The 21,635-nt window shown below is 48.9% G+C and overlaps 1 protein-coding gene across 6 annotated transcripts in view; it reads right to left on the reverse strand.

Moving 5' to 3' along the window:
* The window catches only part of LOC111855424 (neurexin-2-like), a 589,098-nt gene that overhangs the window by 169,496 nt on the left and 397,967 nt on the right, over positions 1-21,635 (reverse strand). For 2 of the 6 annotated variants that reach the window (XM_023834426.2, XM_023834424.2), the window contains exon 1: positions 13,507-15,100. The exons of 3 other annotated variants lie outside the window; for them this stretch is intronic. In XM_023834426.2, the coding sequence (XP_023690194.1) occupies positions 13,507-13,819 (313 nt within the window). In that variant the 5' untranslated portion in view covers positions 13,820-15,100. Of the gene's footprint in view, positions 1-13,506; positions 15,101-21,635 lie in introns of those variants that run through there. One more of the 6 variants, XM_023834425.2, reaches the window with a different exon arrangement.

Consider the following 21,635-nt stretch of genomic DNA (forward strand, 5'->3'; position numbering starts at 1 on the left):
CCATGTATGACACATTTCACACGCCGTGAAATTTTTGCCGCGGCCTAAATTATGATCATAGCACAAAGCATTTTAAAACGAAACCTCAACCTGTAACAATGATACCTGTTTATGGACTAGATGGAGACAGAGAGAGCCAGTGGAGCTCTGTCCATCTTCCCCGCCCATGCAGCCCCCAGCCCCCCCCCCGGCCCCCCCAGGCTCCTGTGCTGAACATGAGTACCGAGACACTAGCTGAGAACCACTAGAAGGCCAAACACCCGACTCTGATCATCCAAAATCTCACAGCGGATTTTTAATCTTCCTCTTCTGCTTACTTCCTCCTTTCATCCTTCCGTCAGTGCTGCTGTTTTCTCCTCGTTATCGGCCTGCACTGCGATTCCAGGACCTCCTCACGGCTACCCTCGAGAAGCAGCCCCGCCCAGGGACCAGGCAGCCAATCAGAAATGCCCTATTTATTAATTTCCTGATTTTATTTTTTTATTTTTTTTACCAGCACTTACATCCACCGCCACAGATATGTTTCGGTGCCACCTAGACATGTCTCACCAAAATAGAAATGGTTCAAGAGATAGATTTGCAGGTGCGTGGCCGTGTGCCTGTCCAAGCTGGCCTGCTCTTCGCTCCATCAAAGCTGCATTTTAGAGACAGACGTAATAATGAAGTAGTACTTGGGCACGGGGAGTGCGTGGCTTTCGTCTGGAGTGGCCTTTGTGCAGCTTCGCTCTCCCATTAGAGGAAAGCCACTTTCGAAAATTAACATTGAACTCCGCCGGCCGTCTATGCAGAATCTTAATCAATACATGAATGAACGGTGGCTGCAGCTTGTGCCAGAACAGCTGGCTCCTGACTGCACAGCTGGGTTCCATCTGAGGACAATCTCACCTTCCCTTTCTAATCTTCACTCAAACCCAAAAGACGGTACTCAATATAACTATGAATTTTTAGCTATTATTTGGTGAAAAAATGTCTCATTTCACACTCATAAACCCAAGTGTTTAACGGTGAAAAAAATAGTCAGGACACTCTGCTGTAGTATCATTAAGTCTGAAGAGCTCAGGGTCCCAAAGATAATTTGAATGTACTATTTGAACCAGGACTGAGCTCCAAATGCGTTGTTTTCTGATAGACTTTTCATTCGCCCGCCTACCTTTTAATTTCACAGCTAATCAGTCAATCCCAATGCTCTCCGAGCAGCGCAGAGTTCTGAGCCTTAATGACAAACGACATTCAAGGTTATAGACTCGGTGCAGAAGCGGGTGACACGGCGATCTGAGTGGTCTTCCCGTTTATTCACGCTCCATATCTATGAGACGTCCTACTTAGCAGTAGTCGGCAGCTTTCGGTTTCCCTTTGTGTGCCAATAAGCTGCACCTTCCAGATGGGCGTTAAATCTGATTAGCCGGCAACTTGAAACCGACACATTGCCATATTTTTTAGAGAAAGATGCCAGTCTTTTCTGGCCCTTTCTATGTAATTTATTTCTGTGTATTTTCACCTTGAGTTGTAGCTACAGCAGTATTGTGAGGGTAATTTCTCAGGCACACTTTCATTCTGTCGTAGCGGAGAGGGCATGTTAAGTCACTTTTGATCCAATGTTTCAGCCCTAAAAGAATCTCACTAAGACCCCGAGCTTCCGCAGCTGGCTCTCGCCTTGCCTGAAACCCCACGAGGGAGTGAATCGCTCTTGAAACAAAAAAGAAGTGAGCAAGATGTTAAGAAAAACAATGAAGAAAAAAAAAAACTCCGGTTTCCCAGCCCAATTGCCTTGAGAGAGGCTTTCCTTTCAAAGTATTAAGCGCGCCTGATAAAAGCCATTCGGTTTATTAATGGTAGGCGTCCCGGCAGAGTAGCAAACCCTCAATGTAGACCAGAGTCGCTGGACTTTTAATATCTTCTGAACAAGTAATTAAGGCAGTGATATCGTGAGGAGCCTTGACTCTGAATTCCCCCACCATACAACCCATGCACAGAGAGCTGAACTCGGGGCTCCATGGAGACCTGACTTTGCCCTGACGGACCGAGGAGGGCAGGAGGAGGGCCACCCCCACAGACATTATCACCCCGTTTCCTGCACTCCCCACTCTGAACATGGGCTGCTATACCAACACGAAGTGGAATAATGTCCACAGAAGCCTAGCGCTGGTGGATCTTAGGAAATGCTGCCGGCGAAGCAGAACCTTCAAAGTCTGAACTTTATCTCAGTTAGACGGTTAATCGAGTCCAGTGTGCATCTTACAGGGGAACTTGCGAAAAAGCATTACATTTAGGTTATTATGAGTTTCTTTGTAATCTAACTCTTCATAATCCTGGTTGCATCTTGCACAATTTGCTGACACATGCCATAATGAGAAATGTGCCCCCCCCCTGCCCCGCTGCTGCACTTCTGCAGGAAGGAAACGTCCCAGGGGCAAGCTGTAGAAAGCAGACTGCAACTTTAAGTGACATGGAAAGGTGTCCATTTCACAAAACGAATCCTATATGGAACAGAACAGATGCACACCCACACACATTTATATACATACCAGCCATGATTCCACAAAGTAAAATGGGGTTTTATAAATTATGACAGAAAGCCATACTCTCTCCACTAAAAGGGATGTCGAAATCAATAAGGGTGCAATCTTCGTGGTGCCCCCTTTACCTTGCAGTATCAGTCATTTAGAAGATTCCTTTATAGAGAGTATATTACACGGCTCTTAAGGAATATGAAGTACACTCCAGAATGGCTGTTAACCAGCAATTGTCTTGTGATGTTACATATCAAGGGCCGAGGCTGCTACAGGAATGTAATATACCGATGTAAAAGATCAGATGCGTTGGCATGGTAACACTGTGGCCTTCGCCCTCCAGGGCTGTGCGTGGGGGGGTTTTCTTGTGGTTTTTCTTCGGGCGCTCCTGTTCCCTCCCACAGACCGCGGATGCCTCACTGCACCAGGGCATGTAAACTTCCCTCGGTGTGTGACCCCCGCTACAGGCCAGCATGCTGTCCAAGGTGTACCGCTGTACATGTAATAAATGCTCAAGGAGAAATGTATCCTGGATAGAAATAAATCATATGAAGTGAAACCGTATGAGCTGATGTCTAAATGCAGTGTTTGCTTTGCGCGAACTGAGGTAAGACTGAATACAAATGCACAGAAAAGTTTCCTTCATAACACACTAGTGACATTTAATGGGCTATGAGATTCATAACCATGATGGCATTTACGTCAAGAGCAGGTCACCCTGTCTGATGTTGTTTCAAACCCGACTGCCTGTTCTCCCTTCCGCTGTAATAACAGTTTCCCTTCCCTTCATATTATTTACATTTCTAACAATTAATTCTTGAATGCACAAAAAAGTACAACTGGCCCACTTCCCTGAAACAATGCAGACACTTTTGTTTTCCCGCAAAATGCAGCGAATTCAAAGAAGTTGTGCCAGTTTGTGTGGGTTTATCTAACGAAGACACTAAGGAAGCAGACCTCTGCAGCGACTTCCCAGTTTAAGAGCATTTGGGGATGCGGTCCAGACCTCTGCACCGACTTCCCAGTTTAAGAGCATTTGGGGATGCGGTCCAGACCTCTGCAGCGACTTCCCAGTTTAAGAGCATTTGGGGATGCGGTCCAGACCTCTGCACCGACTTCCCAGTTTAAGAGCATTTGAGGATGCGGCCCAGACCTCTGCAGCGACTTCCCAGTTTAAGAGCATTTGGGGATGCGGTCATACGCAGCCAGCGAGAGCTTCCTGTTCTATCGCTAGGATACTCCAGTTTTTTGGGGGGAAAAAAGAAAACAAAGAAGAACATATCATTGCCCTGCCGATGGCCCGAGTCTCAGCTTTGACACGGCGTGTATAAGGAGTCACTGTCTCCCCCCTACAAGCCTACAGAAGCCCCTTCATGGAGGATTTCACTGTGCGACCCTGCACAGTTCAGACCAAACCGATTTTTGCATCTTCGGCATTGCTTACTGACTGAAAAACCAGTCAGAGTCAACCAGTAAGTCTTCCATAAGCTGAGATTCACCCCCCGGGAGAGGAACTTCATTTTGCTACGAAATCGCTCCTCAAAACTTACATGATGTCTGATGGTTTGTGTGTTTTTGTATCACGTTTTCTCTAAACTCTGAGAAAGCAAACTTCTGTCAAAATCTGGGCAATCCATGAAGATCTTGATAACAATCTTGCCTCATAATTCCATAAAAATCAACCACTGAAGATATTTAACAATATGCATTATATCAGAGAAATCCCCAGAAGCTATACTGGTCCCAGCAGAATAACCTTACTCTAGTTCATGTAAAATATGGTCCAACTCGAAGTTCTTGTGCAAATTCCTGACATTTCTCTTGTGTGGTTCTGTGATGATGGAATGAACTGCATCTGGTCATCACCTTCAAGAAACACTTCAGGACCCCGCTGTTCCAGGAACGTCTCTGCCAGCCTGACAGACACTCCACGTTCCCACAATGCTCTTAATGTTCCTGCTTTGAACAGCTCAGCATAGCCACAATTATGCCTCGTCGTCCCCTTGACGGTTTGTAATGTGCTGTCTGCCTCACTTGTATGTCGTTCTGGACTAAAGCGTTTGCTAAATAACATAAATGTAAATGTAATGAATGTGCGTCCATTAATGACGGCCAGACGTATGGTTTCTGCTATGGGCTGATGTATGTCGGTACATGGTATGTTACAGGGCGGCTTGCAGATTCTCACACACTCCCTGGATATTCGGCTGGGTGACCCCAGAACGAGGTGAGAGCAGAGATGCAGCAACCAGGTCAGAGTAAGTGCGGACCTCCTTGGCGCCGAGGACACGCACGTGTTGGAGAGACCCTCCGCCATCGAGGGTCGGGGCTTGAGAGCGATCTGGAGAGCTCACTCGATTAACCGGCGCCACCGCTGACAGCGCCGTGCCGACCTCCCGCGGGTCGGAGCCGCTCTTCTGGATGGTGCCTGGCGAAACTGCCGGCACCTCATTACCGGGCCCTGTGGACGGCCCGTCTGTTCGGCACAGCTGCGGGGAGCTGGGGGGCCGGAGCAGAGCCCAGAGAGGATAAATACCGGTGCAGGTGGTAGGGAATGGCGGGAAAGGGCTATTACGGGGTTAATCGGCCCCCAACCTCCCCAAAACTGCAGTTGCTACCCAGTTAGACACACATCGCCCCCCCCCCACACACACATACACACACTATGGGCAAAAAAAAACCTAATCTCAACAATGAAGACCTTAACCCCTACCCAGCTCTAACCTAACCCATAAGTAACCAAACAAAACACAAGGTTTTTGGCTATTTTAGGTTTCTTGATTACAATTTTATAAAAAGGTTTCCACTTCTGGGGACTGAAAAATGGTCCCCACGACTTTAAAAGAACAGGTTATCATCACTTGATGGGGACATTTGGTCCCCACCACGTAATACATAATTAACGCACAGACACAGACACACATTCATGCACACGCCATCCACACACGCCTTAATCACACGTGTTGTATGATTGTATATGTACTACAATGCCTCAGTCACATATTAATTCCCATATAAATGGACTGCACTCTGAAATACTAACGCACCCCAGGGTCATTAATATCAATTTCTCCCTCCCCAGAATATTTACAATAGCCTCGCCCACATTATACAGCTTTATACACCATCAGTGTTTCTGGAATATAAATTTCACCGACGGGAGAGCACACAGGCTACCGCCGCCGTTCCTGCAGAGCTCTGCCAATTGTGGATCGAAGGGGCCTCGCATGTGGCCATGACAGCAACATATCGATTCACGGTGGAAGCATGAAGTTTTAATTAACGCGACACTCCCATAATACACCTGGGTCTGTGAGACATGGATAATGTGTACACTGCTTGCACACAACAGCCGCCGACCCTTGTTAACCGCTGGCGATTCTTTGCATCTGGCCTGTGATTGACGAGCGATTTCCCTCGAATCCGCTGCAGCCGTTTCCATCGAAGGTCCTCCGCCACCAGCGTGGGGGGGGAAGTGACGCCCTGCCTCGGCCCGGCCGGCTCTGGGTCCGAACCACATCAGTGCTTTATCCTGCTGTTCTGAGAGCAGTGTTCATTATGCTGCTCCCCCTACCCCCCCCCTGAGAGCAGTGTTCATTATGCTGCTCCCCCTACCCCCCCCCCTGAGAGCAGTGTTCATTATGCCGCTCCCCCTACCCCCCCCCTGAGAGCAGTGTTCATTATGCCGCTCCCCCTGCCCCCCCCCCCCCCCACCCACACTGGGCTGCTGCTCCCCTCTGACGTCCTGAAGGGGAAACAGTGCGAACGGTTTTCCTGATTGCCAGGGATCGGAGAACAGGTACAGGCTCACTAATGAACACGCAGGACCACGCTTGGCTAAACAAACAGGGCTATCTGTGCGCGTAAACACACACACACACACACACACACACACACACCAAGCATGATAAACACCCACTGTGGCTCTCTTTTTGGCCCTTAAGCCAGATGGTCTCAGGGGCCCACGTTGTTTGCCATCTAGGGAGGGGGGGGGGGGGGGGCATCACATGAAGTATTCATCCCAAAACCAACCAGAGGACATGGTGGGGGGGGCGCCTTGTTAAGGACCCACTGTTTGACTCGGTTCAAGGGCGCCTGGTAGATGGTTGCCATGGGTACAGCTCAAAGGGGAGCGAGCCGAGGGTTGCCGTGCATCCCGATCGCCGTGGCGATGTGAGGCTGCAGCTGGACCGCTCCGTCACAGAGATTAAAGAATAGAAGAGACTCATGGGCATCGCCGAGCTGGAGACGTGTCATTACAGGCGGCTAAAAACCCTCCAGCGTGCGCCGTTAACTGGGCACCACTGGTCACGGTGCTCGGCATTCACTTACTGTGCGAATGTCTCACAGATGCAAGGAAACCTGCAGCACAGGATGCAACCCAGACTATTTTTACTGCGAAGAAATGTTGCGTCAATCTGATTTCCATATTATATATTATATATGTAAAGCACATTTACGCGACATTATATCTAAGTTAAAAAAAGGGCTCATTCAATGAATTCATAAAGAAAACACATGCATTAGTGCATGAAACTTGTGAGGCCCAACTGAAACCGTGCACTTTATCGTAGGATTATTTGCGACAGTGAAGCTCTAACGCAAGAGGTGAGATGTCGCACTGCCAGGGTCACACAAGTTGGAGGCCCCTAATGAACGTGCCACCGTGTGCGAGCGTGCGCTGCTGTGGGGTCATCACTCAGCGTGCTCTGCCGATCCCCCATCCATCCATCCATCCATCCATCCGCTCATACTGGGTAGGATCATGCCTGGAAACTCTCCCACGCAGCACAGGACAGAAAGCAGGGGGCACCCAGGATGGGATGGGAGGGAGCCCCCCCCACCCACACACACACACACACACACACACACACACACACACACACACACACACACACTCTACAGGCAACTTGCAAATGCTACTTAGCCTAACTGCACATCCTTGGACTGTATGCGGCTAATCCTGGACAATGCAAGGGGAATCCAATCTGCAAATGACCTCAAAACAGGAACCCCTCACACGCAGCGTGGAGGTGTGACTCATACCCGCTACCCCAGCGGTGTGAGGCGACAGCGCCTCCCACAGAGCCGGCGTGGTACTGGCGGGAGTTAACAATGCATTACTTCCAATCCAATCCATACCTATATAAATAGGCAAACTTATAAATAGACCGTGTTCTTCCTACATATCTCAGGAGGCCTCCTTGCCTGCTCTGTGAATCATCTTGTCATCTCTAAAGACAGCCTAGCACCTGCGCAGTGGTCAGTGGGTGGGTGGACGACACACTATTTTCTGGAAGGTTCTTCTGCCCGGAGACACACGGGCGACACGCACAGATAGACCGTCGCCGTTCCGGCCGGAGCCTGAGGCCTTATGATGGAGATCAGCCAACATCACCAAGCACGGCGACGACAACTGGGGCGTCTTTAAGGGCCATTGTCATCGTGTCATTTCCCTGCCATTCAAAAGCCCTTTAGACGGGGGAAAAAAACGAAAATCCCTTTAAGCAGATTCGGCAGCTTGTGCAGACGAGGATTATGCTGCTAAGCAAACATTTCTCACTGCGCTCTATGTTTATGGTGCCAGTGCAGACCCATGGCGGCGATGATTTCCACCGTGTGGACGTAACTGGAGGGACACGCACACAAGATAGCCAGGCCAGCACATTTACACCAAACGACTGTCTATGGACGATTATCAGAATTTACAGGTTTCAAATGGCACCATTTTCCAATCCACATCTGCACTGAAGAGCAGTAATCAAAGAGCAAATATCCACAACTCACTCAGGCCCTTTGTTGTTGTGTGTGAGATGAGACCACCAGTGACCTAAAGTCAGGCTTCCTCATTATATGTTACAGTGTGGGGACCCCAAACTCACTCAGTCTGTTTGTTGTGTGTGAGATGAGACCTCCAGTGACCTAAAGTCAGGCTTCCTAATCATATGTTACAGTGTGGGGACCCCAAACTCACTCAGTCCGTTTGTTGTGTGTGAGATGAGACCGCCAGTGACCTAAAGTCAGGCTTCCTCATTATATGTTACAGTGTGGGGACCCCAAACTCACTCAGTCCGTTTGTTGTGTGTGAGATGAGACCGCCAGTGACCTAAAGTCAGGCTTCCTCATCATATGTTACAGTGTGGGGACCCCAAACTCACTCAGTCCGTTTGTTGTGTGTGAGATGAGACCGCCAGTGACCTAAAGTCAGGCTTCCTCATTATATGTTACAGTGTGGGGACCCCAAACTCACTCAGTCTGTTTGTTGTGTGTGAGATGAGACCGCCAGTGACCTAAAGTCAGGCTTCCTCATTATATGTTACAGTGTGGGGACCCCAAACTCACTCAGTCTGTTTGTTGTGTGTGAGATGAGACCACCAGTGACCTAAAGTCAGGCTTCCTCATCATATGTTACAGTGCGGGGACCCCAAACTCACTCAGGCCCTTTGTTGTTGTGTGTGAGATGAGACCGCCAGTGACCTAAAGTCAGGCTTCCTCATCATATGTTACAGTGTGGAGACCCCAAACTCACTCAGTCCGTTTGTTGTTGTGTGAGAGATGAGATCGCCAGTGACCTAAAGTCAGGCTTCCTCATCATATGTTACAGTGCGGGGATCCCAAACTCACTCAGTCCGTTTGTTGTGTGTGAGATGAGACCGCCAGTGACCTAAAGTCAGGCTTCCTCATCATATGTTACAGTGCAGGGATCCTAAACTCACTCAGATCTCATGTAATTCAACAAAGGACTTTTGTTAAATTTCCACAGCTCCACAGAATTTTTCTCTAACACATATCCCAGAGACCGAGTGAGTTTTGGAAATTTGCTCTTCAGTGAGTGAAAAAAGAAAAAATCACAAGACAACCCAAAGTCTTTCACTTGCTGGAGGAAACTGTTTTAATCTGCAGGTCTGATATCAGTAGACTGACATTTTCTGTTTGTAAGAGTTTTGCAGCCCTGTGCTGCATGAGTAGAAGATGAATGGATCAATGGATGGATGAATGAATGGCTAATTCTCAATAACATTTAATAGTCTTTTTGCAGTTATTTAATAGTATCAAGTCCTTCTAATTGGTGATAAACCTAAATGTAAAAGTTTGCTGCATCAATGCAATGTTGTGCACTAAATATGAGGCATCTTAAGTCGGTTTAGGGCATCTAAATCTGACTGGACGGCTGGACACCACTTGCTTTCCAAATGCCTTTAATGGCCAATTAACAGTTGCAACCAAACGCTGATTCTGTTCTCAGTCTGAACAATGGCTTTATGAATCAGGACTAATTGCACTGTTACGTAAAGATGGATTCTTAAGTTCATTCATATCCTTTGAGCAAATAATTACCAGAGCTTAGAACTCAAGTTAATTATGATCCATTTGTTGTTAGGTTTATAAATTGGTAGCCTGCCTGCAACAATTAAACAGCCCAAAATCTAATTCATCTTGCTAAACCATATTTTTTAAGTTGAAGGGACAATTCATTTAATCTTATTATGAGTTTAGACAGCACAAGCAATCACACATTTTTCACATAGGATTTAACACATATTAGACATGTCAAATCAACGTCATTGTCTAATCAGCACCTCAGTAAACAAACAGTGATGAGCCACATAGTGAGTAAAAGAAACGCTGAGAAAATGAGCAGAGGGTGACTCCTAAAAGTGAGAGCAGAGGGTGACTCCTAAGAGTGAGAGCAGAGGATGACTCCTAAGAGTGAGAGCATAGGGCGACTCCTCAGAGTAAGAGCATAGGGCGACTCCTCAGAGTGAGAGCAGAGGGTGACTCCTCAGAGTGAGAGCAGAGGGTGACTCCTAAGAGTGAGAGCATAGGGTGACTCCTAAGAGTGAGAGCAGAGGGTGACTCCTAAGAGTGAGAGCAGAGGATGACTCCTCAGAGTGAGAGCAGAGGGTGACTCCTAAGAGTGAGAGCAGAGGATGACTCCTAAGAGTGAAAGCAGAGGGTGACTCCTAAAAGTGAGAGCATAGGGTGACTCCTAAGAGTGAGAGCAGAGGGTGACTCCTAAGAGTGAGAGCAGAGGGTGACTCCTAAGAGTGAGAGCAGAGGGTGACTCCTAAGAGTGAGGGCAGAGGGTGATTCCTCAGAGTGAGAGCAGAGGGTGACTCCTAAGAGTGAGAGCAGAAGGTGACTCCTAAGAGTGAGAGCAGAAGGTGACTCCTAAGAGTGAGAGCAGAGGGTGATTCCTCAGAGTGAGAGCAGAGGGTGACTCCTAAGAGTGAGAGCAGAAGGTGACTCCTAAGAGTGAGAGCAGAAGGTGACTCCTAAGAGTGAGAGCAGAGGGTGATTCCTCAGAGTGAGAGCAGAAGGTGACTCCTAAGAGTGAGAGCAGAGGGTGACTCCTAAGAGTGAGAGCAGAGGGTGACTCCTAAGAGTGAGAGCAGAGGGTGACTCTTCAGAGTGAGAGCTAAGGAAGAGTGCAGCACCTTATGCTAAAGATACTGGCTGATTTAGCATCTTCGCTCACACCTGCACTCTGTACTTATACATTTTCCTACATGGAATATGCTATTAGTATATGAAAGAGTGCCATATTATATTATTCTATTACCTCACATATACAACTCAACATTTTGTGATTGTGTTGGAACCAGGTTGGATAGGGGAGGGGCTTGGTTCATCAACCACGACCCCCCGAATAAATAGACCTTTAAGTTACCAAGGTCCCCCCCCACAAATTCAAACTCTACCCAGTGCTCCCAAGACTTAGTGCTTGAGTTGATGGCCTATTACTTACAGGACTCATAGTTGCACTAGGATGTGGAAAACCTTTCATTTGTAATGTAGCCCTGTTACACGGAGGAGTAGCCCATACTAATGCTGAGGACTCCTGCAATGCCTTACGCATGGTGAGCGACCGACTAATGCCGCTAGACTGTTAATCTGCTGTTTTCCGGAAGCACGGCCAGCGCCCCTGACTGACACCAAATCGGACGGTAAATACGCAGAACTGGCAAAGGGCAGTAAAACCACTGACAAATAAACCCAATTCAGCAGCTTTTTATAACTTCTCTGAAGCTGCATTGCTAACCTCCCAAAGGACATTTCCAGGAGGCGGATTTTCAGCAATTTACTGCACGTAAATCTCGTAATTACTCAGCCCTCGCGGTCATTCTCAAGGCGGACCACAAAAACAGAGAAAAAACATTGTTAGATGCAAATGAATCTATAACTGATTTCATATATATATATATATATATATATATATATATGTGTGTATCTTTTCAGAGGGAGGGACTGGGAAATATCGAACATGGCACCTAGCATGTGGTGATGTGACATACGTGTGAGATCCACATCAGCAGGCATATGTAACCATATGTAATAACAATAAGGCATTATATTACAACGATAGCGGGGCGGGCAGTAATCCGAGATCGATCTGCTTTCCATTACACACCAACGCCTTGGGCCTCAGGGCCTCCAGTTCCGATCCATAAACTCGGATCCCTTGTCAGGCTCATCGGGGTCCTAAGAGGCGGGTCGGCTCAAACTAGGCGTGGCCTAGACATATGCCTGCTCAAAAAGCCACCGCAGCGCCACAGACTGGCCCTCGGAAGGAGGGCGGCCAATCAGCCCCGGGCCAGGCGTTCTAATCGGGCGATTCTGAGTAAACGGGAGCTGCAGCGTTTGGGGAGTTTTGTGGATCTCTGGCCTCGGTGAGCGAGGACAGGCTGAGCCTAGGCTGGCATTTATCAGACCAGGTACCATGCATCAGGCAGTAAAGCAGCAAAGAATTAAGGCCATACAAAGGATCGATATGGGAGCTACCAGGGTGCATCGATAATAAACTGCTCTGTGCTCTGAATTGAAATATGGTCACTAGAAGGGACCCAGATCACCTTCTGCATGTTTCTTCACATTACCGTTGCGTGACTGTGCGTGCACATGCGTGTTTGTGCGCACCGTGACATGACCCTCGTGCCGAGGTGACATCCGTCCCAGACATGGTTTACCCTTCCTATCAGGCTGAAGGAAATGGAGTTATTCTAATCGGTGAGTGCTACAGGCCCGTCGAAGCAGCAAATTAACATTCTGTACAGTGAAACTGCAGCCAAATTAAAAATCAAAAAAAGCCCAAAAGTCCATAATTAATTATCTGCAGCCAGACAAACTTTCTTCGCAACCAGAAATCTGGAGGAAAAAAAAAACACACATTTCCCCTTAAGCAAAGTACTTGAGCTAAAATTCTTGAGTAAACATCGAGTTTAAATGGGTCACGTCTAAATTGTAGGTCTTGTGCTGAGATGTAAGCTGGTTATTGGCGTAATAATGCATCTCCGGTGACGGTCAAACTCCCTATAATGTCACTGCCGAGATCTGACAATGGATAAGGAGGAAGCAAATAAGCCGCGGCCAAACAGCACAGGGAGATGTATCCCGTCGGAGGGGATCGGGCGCGTGTGACTGTCGATGGAGGACGTTGGCTACAGGCGCAAAGATGAATGGAGGCCAGTGGAACTCATTACAGCGTGGAAAAAAACAAACACGTGTCACAGACCTTGCTGCGTGCCTGGGATTCGCTTGATGTGTCGCCGTGGGAGACGAGAGGAAGGATCCCCGATATACACAACCCAGGGTGGTGGGTCAGCTCGCGTATCCTCGTGGTCACCTGACTCTGCAGCTCATGCACCTCCTGACCCAGAAGTTTACAAAACCAAGCCACCATTCCCACAAGTATCATATTTTACCATAAACCCCCCCCGGGATCTCCAACATACCATCCAAAAGAGCAGCTCAATTCATGGTGTCAGAGGTTTAACTGAAAAATGCAGCCCTAAAATGTCAAAGCATACATTAAGCCAGGAAGACGAGCAAGGAGACTCGTAGCTCGCTTTCCAGGTGGGTGATGGGCATCAAGCAACTAACAGACAGGCCACATCTCCATCTAGCCAATCAGATGCCAGGAGCTTCCAAGGCTGGGCTACAAAGGTCACACAAGAAGACAAAGTGGCTGGAGTGAAGGAGCGGAAAGTTCACCTACCGTGACCCCCGCGTGTGAGGAAGGGCATCCTGTTGATGGCAATGGGCACAGTGCCATGCTTGTTGTGAAAATGGTGAACGTGGTGCGTGGTGCTGAGGCTGGAAGAGACCCGGGCAGCGGTAGTCACCCCAGGGAGGGTGAGAAAAGCCACGGCCACAGCCAGACACCAGCTGGCCAGGCTGAGGCAGCCCACGCAGCAGGGGGGCGGAGCCAGTGCCGGAGGCCCCACCCCCAGCATGACGGCCGACGGGGAGCAGGGGGGCCGGCCGGGGGGCCCCGCGGCCCTCAGTTTCACATGGCAGAAAGACGACATCTCAGCAAGTTCCCAAACCCATGATCACCAGATTCCCGGGAACGATATTCAGGTTAAGGGGGGAAAAAAAAAACAGAGAAAGATCCTCCTCCTTTGACGACGATCAAGATCCAGAAAAGATCCAAATCAGGCAACAAAAAAAGCAAAAATCCGGAGAAGGAAGAAAAAATGGAAAAAGAAAAAAAAAAACAAAAGGCAGAATCCTCAGCGTCGGTGTTCTGTACCAAAATCCCGAAGAAAGTTAAAGATGGACTTACGGCTTGGAAGGTTCCTGTTGGAATTCTGCAGAGAAGCCGCCGGGAGTTCTTTGGGGGGGGGGGGGGGAGGTGGAGAAATTATGGACTAGGAAGAAAAAAACAGCGATTGGTTCATCCACTGAAGAAACCAGGGGTAAGCTGTCACCAGTGAAGCCATATGAGATAAGCAATGGACAGAGCCGGGATGAAAGAGTGTTCCGGCAGGTTCCGGGGATGGCGTGGCTGATGGCTGGTTCCCTCCTGAACTCCCAGATGTGGTTTTGAGGCTGGGCTCTCTTTAAGCCGGCAGCCCCTCTATCGCCAGAGGACGGAAAGTACGCATTTCTGCAGGAGGAGAGAGAATCCAGCACAGGAACCGAATCCGAAAGCTGGGGAGAACCACGGCGATTCGCCTCGATCCTGTTTGCAGCTGCGTCGTCTCCGGAGGACCGCGAGGCGCGGAATCCGCAGCAGCCTAGCCGCGCCGAAGCAGAGAATTAATAAATAAATAACGCGCGACTACGCTCTCGCACGGACGCGCGCTCTGCCTCCCAATCTTCCCACTTGCCGGGGATTTTTGGGGGGAACGAAAACGACAGAACGGATGAACAAAGAGGCAAGACTGTACCTCCCAGCCGGTGACTTATAGATGAAGTGTGGCAGATGCTCACTGGCACCGCATCCCTCCACCCTGTCCCTCTCTCACACCGGTCCGATCCTGGAGCCACTCAGTCTGCCGATTTCCAGCTGCTGCTGGGGAAAGACGGCGACTGCATATCTCCCGGAGCTGCGGCGCGGATCTCTGACCTCTTTATCCGGATCGCTGCTGTAAAATTCATGCTAATTAAATCGAGAGCGGGGCGGGCGGGTGAGGCGTTTCTCCTTAAATCCTCGACGTGACACCCCCCCAGAGCAGCTGGTGCCAGAAGGGGGGGGGGAAGAGAGAGGAAAAACAAACAGTGGAAGCGAAGGAAGCAGAGGCGCGTGGATGTATTCCGCTCTTTTTGAAAGACCAACTGGAGACTGTGATAGATGACGAGAGAGGCAGGGGGAGAGAGAGGGAGAGAGGGAGAGAGAGAGAGGGAGAGAGAGAGGGACAGAGCGAGGGCAGGCAAACAGGCGGGTGAGTGCACAGCCACTCGCAAAAAACATGTACGTGCATGTGAAGCCCACTCTCTAGCCAGCACGGAACGACACATGGGGCAGGTACTGGGTTGGGGGGGCAGCTTCAGCGAAAACAGGAACAGGTGAGGCGTAGGGGGAGTTGTGACGATCATCCGTGCCCATCTGCGTGTGACAGGGGACCTTGCATACAGTGAGGAACCACAGGCTGGATCTTGCAGGTGCACTGGGAATCGCATTAACCTGGCAACGTGGCCAGGTGACACAAACAGCACCCCCCCCAGATTGGGGACGGGAATGGTCTCTCCCTGATTTGTGCTGAATAATTTACTCTCAGGCAAAATTAACGAGGAGCCTTTTCTCTCTCATTTGTGTAGTCATGCACTCCTCCATCACTTCCTCGCTTTCTCTTCTCTGTCTCCCTCCTTCTTTTATCCTTTGGAGGGTTCCGGAGGGTTCCGCGCTTTCCTTTTCCTTCTGTCCAAAATGCAACCTCTTAATTTATGACGCCGTTACTTTAAGCTCCCCCAACCCACCCCGTGACATCTTCCTCGTTCACTGGCTCCGGCATTCCGCGTGGGCGGGAGGGAGATAGTGAAGGGAACGTGAGAAGATAGCAGGGCACGGGCATCCCACCGGGATAGAAAGAGTGGGGGGGGGGGGGGGCAGCCGTGGCGGAGAGAGGTGACACAAGATATCAGATAAATCATGGCCGATAGAGATCTCAGCTGGGACTGGCTCACCGCTCAAAAGAATGGACTTGAAAAATGGCCCAGCGGAAGGAAGAGGCAACAGTACCCTTCAGAATGACAGCAGGAGAAGAGTGGGTCATTTCTCACGCACAGGGAGAGGGGGCCTGCCAGTGGCTGGATCGGGTCAGCTGGGGGGGGTGGGCACGGGGTTCTGCAAGACCTCGGCTGCTCACAGGTAATGTGGTGCTGCGGCAGAGCGGCCCGCGAGACCGGCGGGGCTCCACGTCTGACGGCTCCTCCTTCTCCAGCGCTCGGAAGAAAGGTTAGGGGACCAGCAGCACGAAGAACGTCCACAGCCGGCCCAGTCCCACTCACGGGGTCCGGGGCCCGGGGTCCGGGGAGGTCCAGAGGAGCAGGCTTATAAGCCAGGAGCCAGGAAGCGGTTTGTGCAAGGAAACCAGAGCTCAAGAAGTTCCTTAAAAAGATTTAAGGAGTAAGTCGGAAAGTAGAGAAGACCAAGTTTGTTTTCGTTTGGAAAGCGGCTTTATACCCATCTGCTTCCCTTGATGTCCTGCAAGCCAGTGATTAGCCGCAAACAACATCCAACTTAAACTCCACGGCTATCTGAGCCTGATTCCCACCCCCCCGGGGGGAGAAGCTGACATTAATGTGTCCCCTCCTCCTTTTTCATTTTTTTTTTTGCTGAGAAAAATATAGTTGCGGTGAATGGCGAATGAATTATTCTTTACTAATCAGGATCGAGGCGACGTTTGCTGTGGCCATCGCTCAGCTGCGTGGATGAAACATCCCAGGGATAAATCAAGAGAGTTACTTCAGCGAGGAAAGAGAAGGGAAAAAAAAACTAATTTTAAGATGGGTGACGCTATGAGATATTCAAAGGAATGAACTCAGCATCATCTGTTTAGGTAGCATGGCCTCCTGGGGGAGGGGGGCTGAATAGCACAGGAACTGGGAGGGGGGCAGCGAGACCCCAGGGCCTCACATCGCAGGAGCCCCCGGCTACACGACGCCGAATTTCCAACCCGCTAATGTGCAGAATGTCGCCATTATCTCATCTCCTCCCTATTTGCACGCAGCCCTATTTTTTATAATTTTTTTTAAAAAGCTGCACAAATACAGATAGCACCTGAGAGTCATTTTAAATGATCAGGCAAAGCGCTGAAGCAGAAAGTATTAATACGAAGCATAGCTATGAATAAAAGGAGTCATTGTTTACCGTTAGCTCGGTTCATCACGGAACTCACCGCCTCCCACCAGCCAGCAAGCGTGTAACAGCACTGGTGAATCAATAATGAAACACGAGACTGGATCTCACTTGCCCCCCCCCCCAAAGCTCCCTGACAACACAGTTACCAGTAGATGTTCATGTTGGTGGTCAACCTACGATTGGCAGAACGGCCCACTCGGGCAGAGAGCTATTTCAGAGGCATTCTGAGGAACAATGGCGGATATCGCTTAGGTGTAGTGACACACGATGACCACTCACACGCCGCACACTTCACGGTCATTCACGGTTTTCCCATGGAAGCGCGTCCATCTGCTTCTCAAACGGATATAAAAAAATAAATGACAACAGACCACTCAATATCGGATTTCGTTTGAAAAGCAGCCAGCACTGAAGCCACAGAGTGACATTTCTGTGCTCGCGTTCTGCGAACACTAAGAATAATTATGTAATTCCAACTGATGACGATAAAGCGTCAGGAGAGGAACTCCTAAAACGCCGATTTAAGGTGTGCATCGCACCCGTCACCGTGAGAGGAATCAGGGGAATGCAGAGCGGGGGGGGTTGAGATTATCAGGAACGCAGGGCTCGATAATGTCCTTGCAGCTGCCCCCACACCGCCCCCCCCAGTGCGTCCTGGTCACCGCTGATCATGTCTTCCCGCAATGAAAGGCATGACGTGATCGATCTATTGACCCCATCTGACAGGAGCTAAAGGACGTTAGCATGGCTTGCTAGCCCCAGTGCTACACCTACCCATAAGCCCCTGCTCTGCATGCCCTCCCCATGGATGTAGTTATATCCTGAAAATCCAGCTTCCGACAGGCCCGCCGATGTCTCTTACTGGCACAACCTCCAAAAAATAACTCGATACCCTACGAATCAGATGCATTGTAACCACACTGTGACCACTATTCATGGGGATTGGGAAGAGGGACAAATTTATTAATGGGGAGGAAGCCAAAGGACAGAGTAGCATCCTGCCTGCCCTCTCGGCCATCCCGTTCATTCATAAATGCGGCGTCCATCATGGCCACCTGTAGAGCAGATCTAGCTTGAAGAGTATACTAGATCAGCGATCTTGCCCCAGCTCCAGGGCACAGAGGGCAGCTCACATCTGCAGGTAGCTATCAGCCTATAGATCTATGCGGATCTATTGTACCAGAATGATTTGCTGTTGTCATTAGCTATCAGGCCGTACCGAATGAACTCACTTCCCCCGAGCTGCAATGCATCGGCTGGCTTATTTTAGGTTTGTGTGGGAACATTCGCAATCGATTCGCTAAACACTGAAGACAAATGTGAAAAGTACCTCAGAAGGTGGCTGACAGGTGTTTAGCGGTGATTCACCACGTCGACGCCATAGCGTAACACGAGTTTAGCCAACAAATTACAATATTAAGAATACATAATAAAACGGTGCCTTCCGCAGAAACGAAGGAACCGGCAGGCATTCGTTCCCTGGGGCCTTGCCGGGCGCCTTTGCAGAATCAAAAATGAGATTACAGTTGTTCATCAAGGGCTGGCCATTGTCCTGCTGCACCTCCATTAATGCGGCATGCAGAGCAGAAGCATACACAGCATCACGAAGCAGACCGCCCCGGCAACACGGTCAGAATGTTCCGGAAAAAGAGACCAGCTTCATCAGGGAACTCATTCTGGTGATCGCACATAGAGGGAACTAGCATTCTCCTGCATTTATTGAGGACTGTTACCAGTTTTTCTCAGCAAATATGGAGGGCCGTTGAGGTTAGTGATCAGACCTAAGGACAGCAATAAAGGACAGAGCAGAGAAAGCTGAAATCCACCCTGGAAAAGCTAATTGCAGTGCAGTATAAATCCGTACACGGCTCGAGAAATACGTCTGTGTAAACAATGTGCTTTAAAATAGAGTATGACTCACAATTAAAAGCGGAATTCAGGACAATTCCATCACGGTTCACACACTACACTTGCCAAATTCACACTTACTAAATATTTGCATTTTGTTTTTAATAAAATTTCACGGAAAAACAATTATTATGTCCATTAAACTGTGGAAGAAATTAAAAAATAACAAAAAACATCCGTGCAGCTTGACCACACAAAGGTTTCCTTCTGTGACCTTTGCTAAAACATCTACAGTATATGCAAAGACAGCACCACCAATGAATGCTAGTGTTTAAATTATTATTATTATTTGTGCCGCACAGCTTCTGCTTTTACAGTTTCGATCCTTGTTTGCAGCAGAAGCACATGGTAAAAATCAGTTTCCTTCAGACACATTTCTGGGACCTTCTATAGAAATGAGACCCTTATCAACCGTAAGACCTGGGTGCTGCAGAGAGGAGAGTAGAGTAAGACATAGAAGCTGATTGGTGCTTTTTCTTTTGTTTGTCAAACAAGAGAGTGGTACACAGAAAGCCAGCAATGAACACAACACAACTGGCAAGTCGGTGACACCTTGGCACATAAACCGTTGACAGGCGTCGCTGTGTCATAAACACCTCTCACAGAAAACATATGCTTCAGACTGCGTGTTAAGAACAGACAGTGCGGCATTAAATGCTTGCTGCTTGAAGCCTACTTACTATGGTACACGGTAAAAACATGGGGAAAACGGCACGGGAGGCGCAGTAAGTTACAGCCACACGCTGCCGCTTTTCCTGCGCTCTGGAAGTATTGCATTCGCCTGCGAAAACCAGCAAAAAGATCTTCAAGAAACACATTTAAAGACTCTTTATAGATAAACATTTTTTCTGGCGCTCCGCCTGAGTTCAGCTTTCGCCTATAAGCCTCTTTTCACTCGCTCCAAGATCAGCGGTAAAGAAACGGACAACGGCCGAATTTATTTCCCGATGCGCTGCGCCGTATCTCTCCTGATGAGCGCTGCCCATGCGACGCCGCTGCCTCCATAAGACGGGTCCAAGAGTGGCACCATCAACTGGCAGGAGTGTGATGTGTCAGGCTGGCCAGGGCTGGAGAGGCACGGCGGACCGCGGTTTGCGAGACCGGCTCTGGCGTGATGCGTTTGGGTCTACAGCCAAAGCGTCCGGTGGTATCACGCAGGATCTGCCGATACGAGCATGCCCGACGCAGCGATTTGAGGACAATATCTCCATTATATTAGGTTCTGTTTTTCCTTTTGAAAATGATTTGAAATACATAAACATGAGAGGCAGAGTCATGCCAGGAATGCAGACAGGTTTCTCCTTCATTACAAAAATCCCACCTTCTGTGTTTATTATTTTTTTTCGCTTTTCCTCCGTGATCATAGCGAGGTCCGCACGCACTTACGCGAAAGCTCCGCTTTTCCAAGGGATCTCTTGACTTTTCGCATGTGAGGTTGAAACCAGAGGGCCAAGTTTGTCGCTGGGCACAAAGCCCTCCCTCACTCTGCCTGCTTTCTGACAGGATTACAGAGGAACATCCTTGTAGGTCATCCGAGATTTATCAACAAAAAAACCCCACATTGTCACACACAAAGGGGGCTTCCTGGCAACGCCTGTCCCTGCAGTGTATTTCTCCCCAGCAGATATGGACACGCTGCCGCTCCACAATATCACCCCCGCCAGATGAGCAGAAACGAATCTCAGACTTTGGGGATTGCCGCCGCATTCGCTATGGCCGCCAAGGATGCTTTTCTTGCACTAAAGGCACATTTATAGCAGATGGGCCAGCATGCGCTAAGATGGTCAAGCATATTAAGCCATGCAAAGCAGGCCATCACTTAAAAAACATATTTGTTGTGTGCTAAATGCATGCGGATTTATTAGGATACATTATGTTTCACCTGTATTGCATTACTGGATTGCATTTTGTACAGATGGGAATTCTGAATTTGGGTTGCATTGTACATTGATTCAGATGCATTTACCCTTTATTTTGCATTGATTAGAAGGCCATATTTTGGACTGTTTAGAAGGTTGCATTTGAATTGCATTTCTGGAATAACTGGAAGGCAACATTCGGGCTGCATTTTGCACTGATTATAAGGCTGAAATCGGGTCGCCTTTCGCACTGATTATAAGGCTGCATTCGGGCTGCATTTCGCACTGATTATAAGGCTGAAATCGGGTCGCCTTTCGCACTGATTATAAGGCTGCATTCGGGCTGCATTTCGCACTGATTATAAGGCTGCAATCGGGCTGCATTTTGCACTGATTATAAGGCTGCAATCGGGCTGCATTTCGCACTGATTATAAGGCTGCATTCGGGCTGCATTTTGCACTGATTATAAGGCTGCAATCGGGCTGCATTTTGCACTGATTATAAGGCTGCAATCGGGCTGCATTTTGCACTGATTATAAGGCTGCATTCGGGCTGCATTTTGCACTGATTATAAGGCTGCAATCGGGCTGCATTTCGCACTGATTATAAGGCTGCGTTCGGGCTGCATTTAGCACTGATTATAAGGCTGCAATCGGGCTGCATTTCGCACTGATTATAAGGCTGCAATCGGGCTGCATTTCGCACTGATTATAAGGCTGCAATCGGGCTGCATTTCGCACTGATTATAAGGCTGCAATCGGGCTGCATTT

The sequence above is a fragment of the Paramormyrops kingsleyae genome, chromosome 24 (assembly GCF_048594095.1).
Source record: "Paramormyrops kingsleyae isolate MSU_618 chromosome 24, PKINGS_0.4, whole genome shotgun sequence".
NCBI classification, from domain to species: domain Eukaryota; kingdom Metazoa; phylum Chordata; class Actinopteri; order Osteoglossiformes; family Mormyridae; genus Paramormyrops; species Paramormyrops kingsleyae.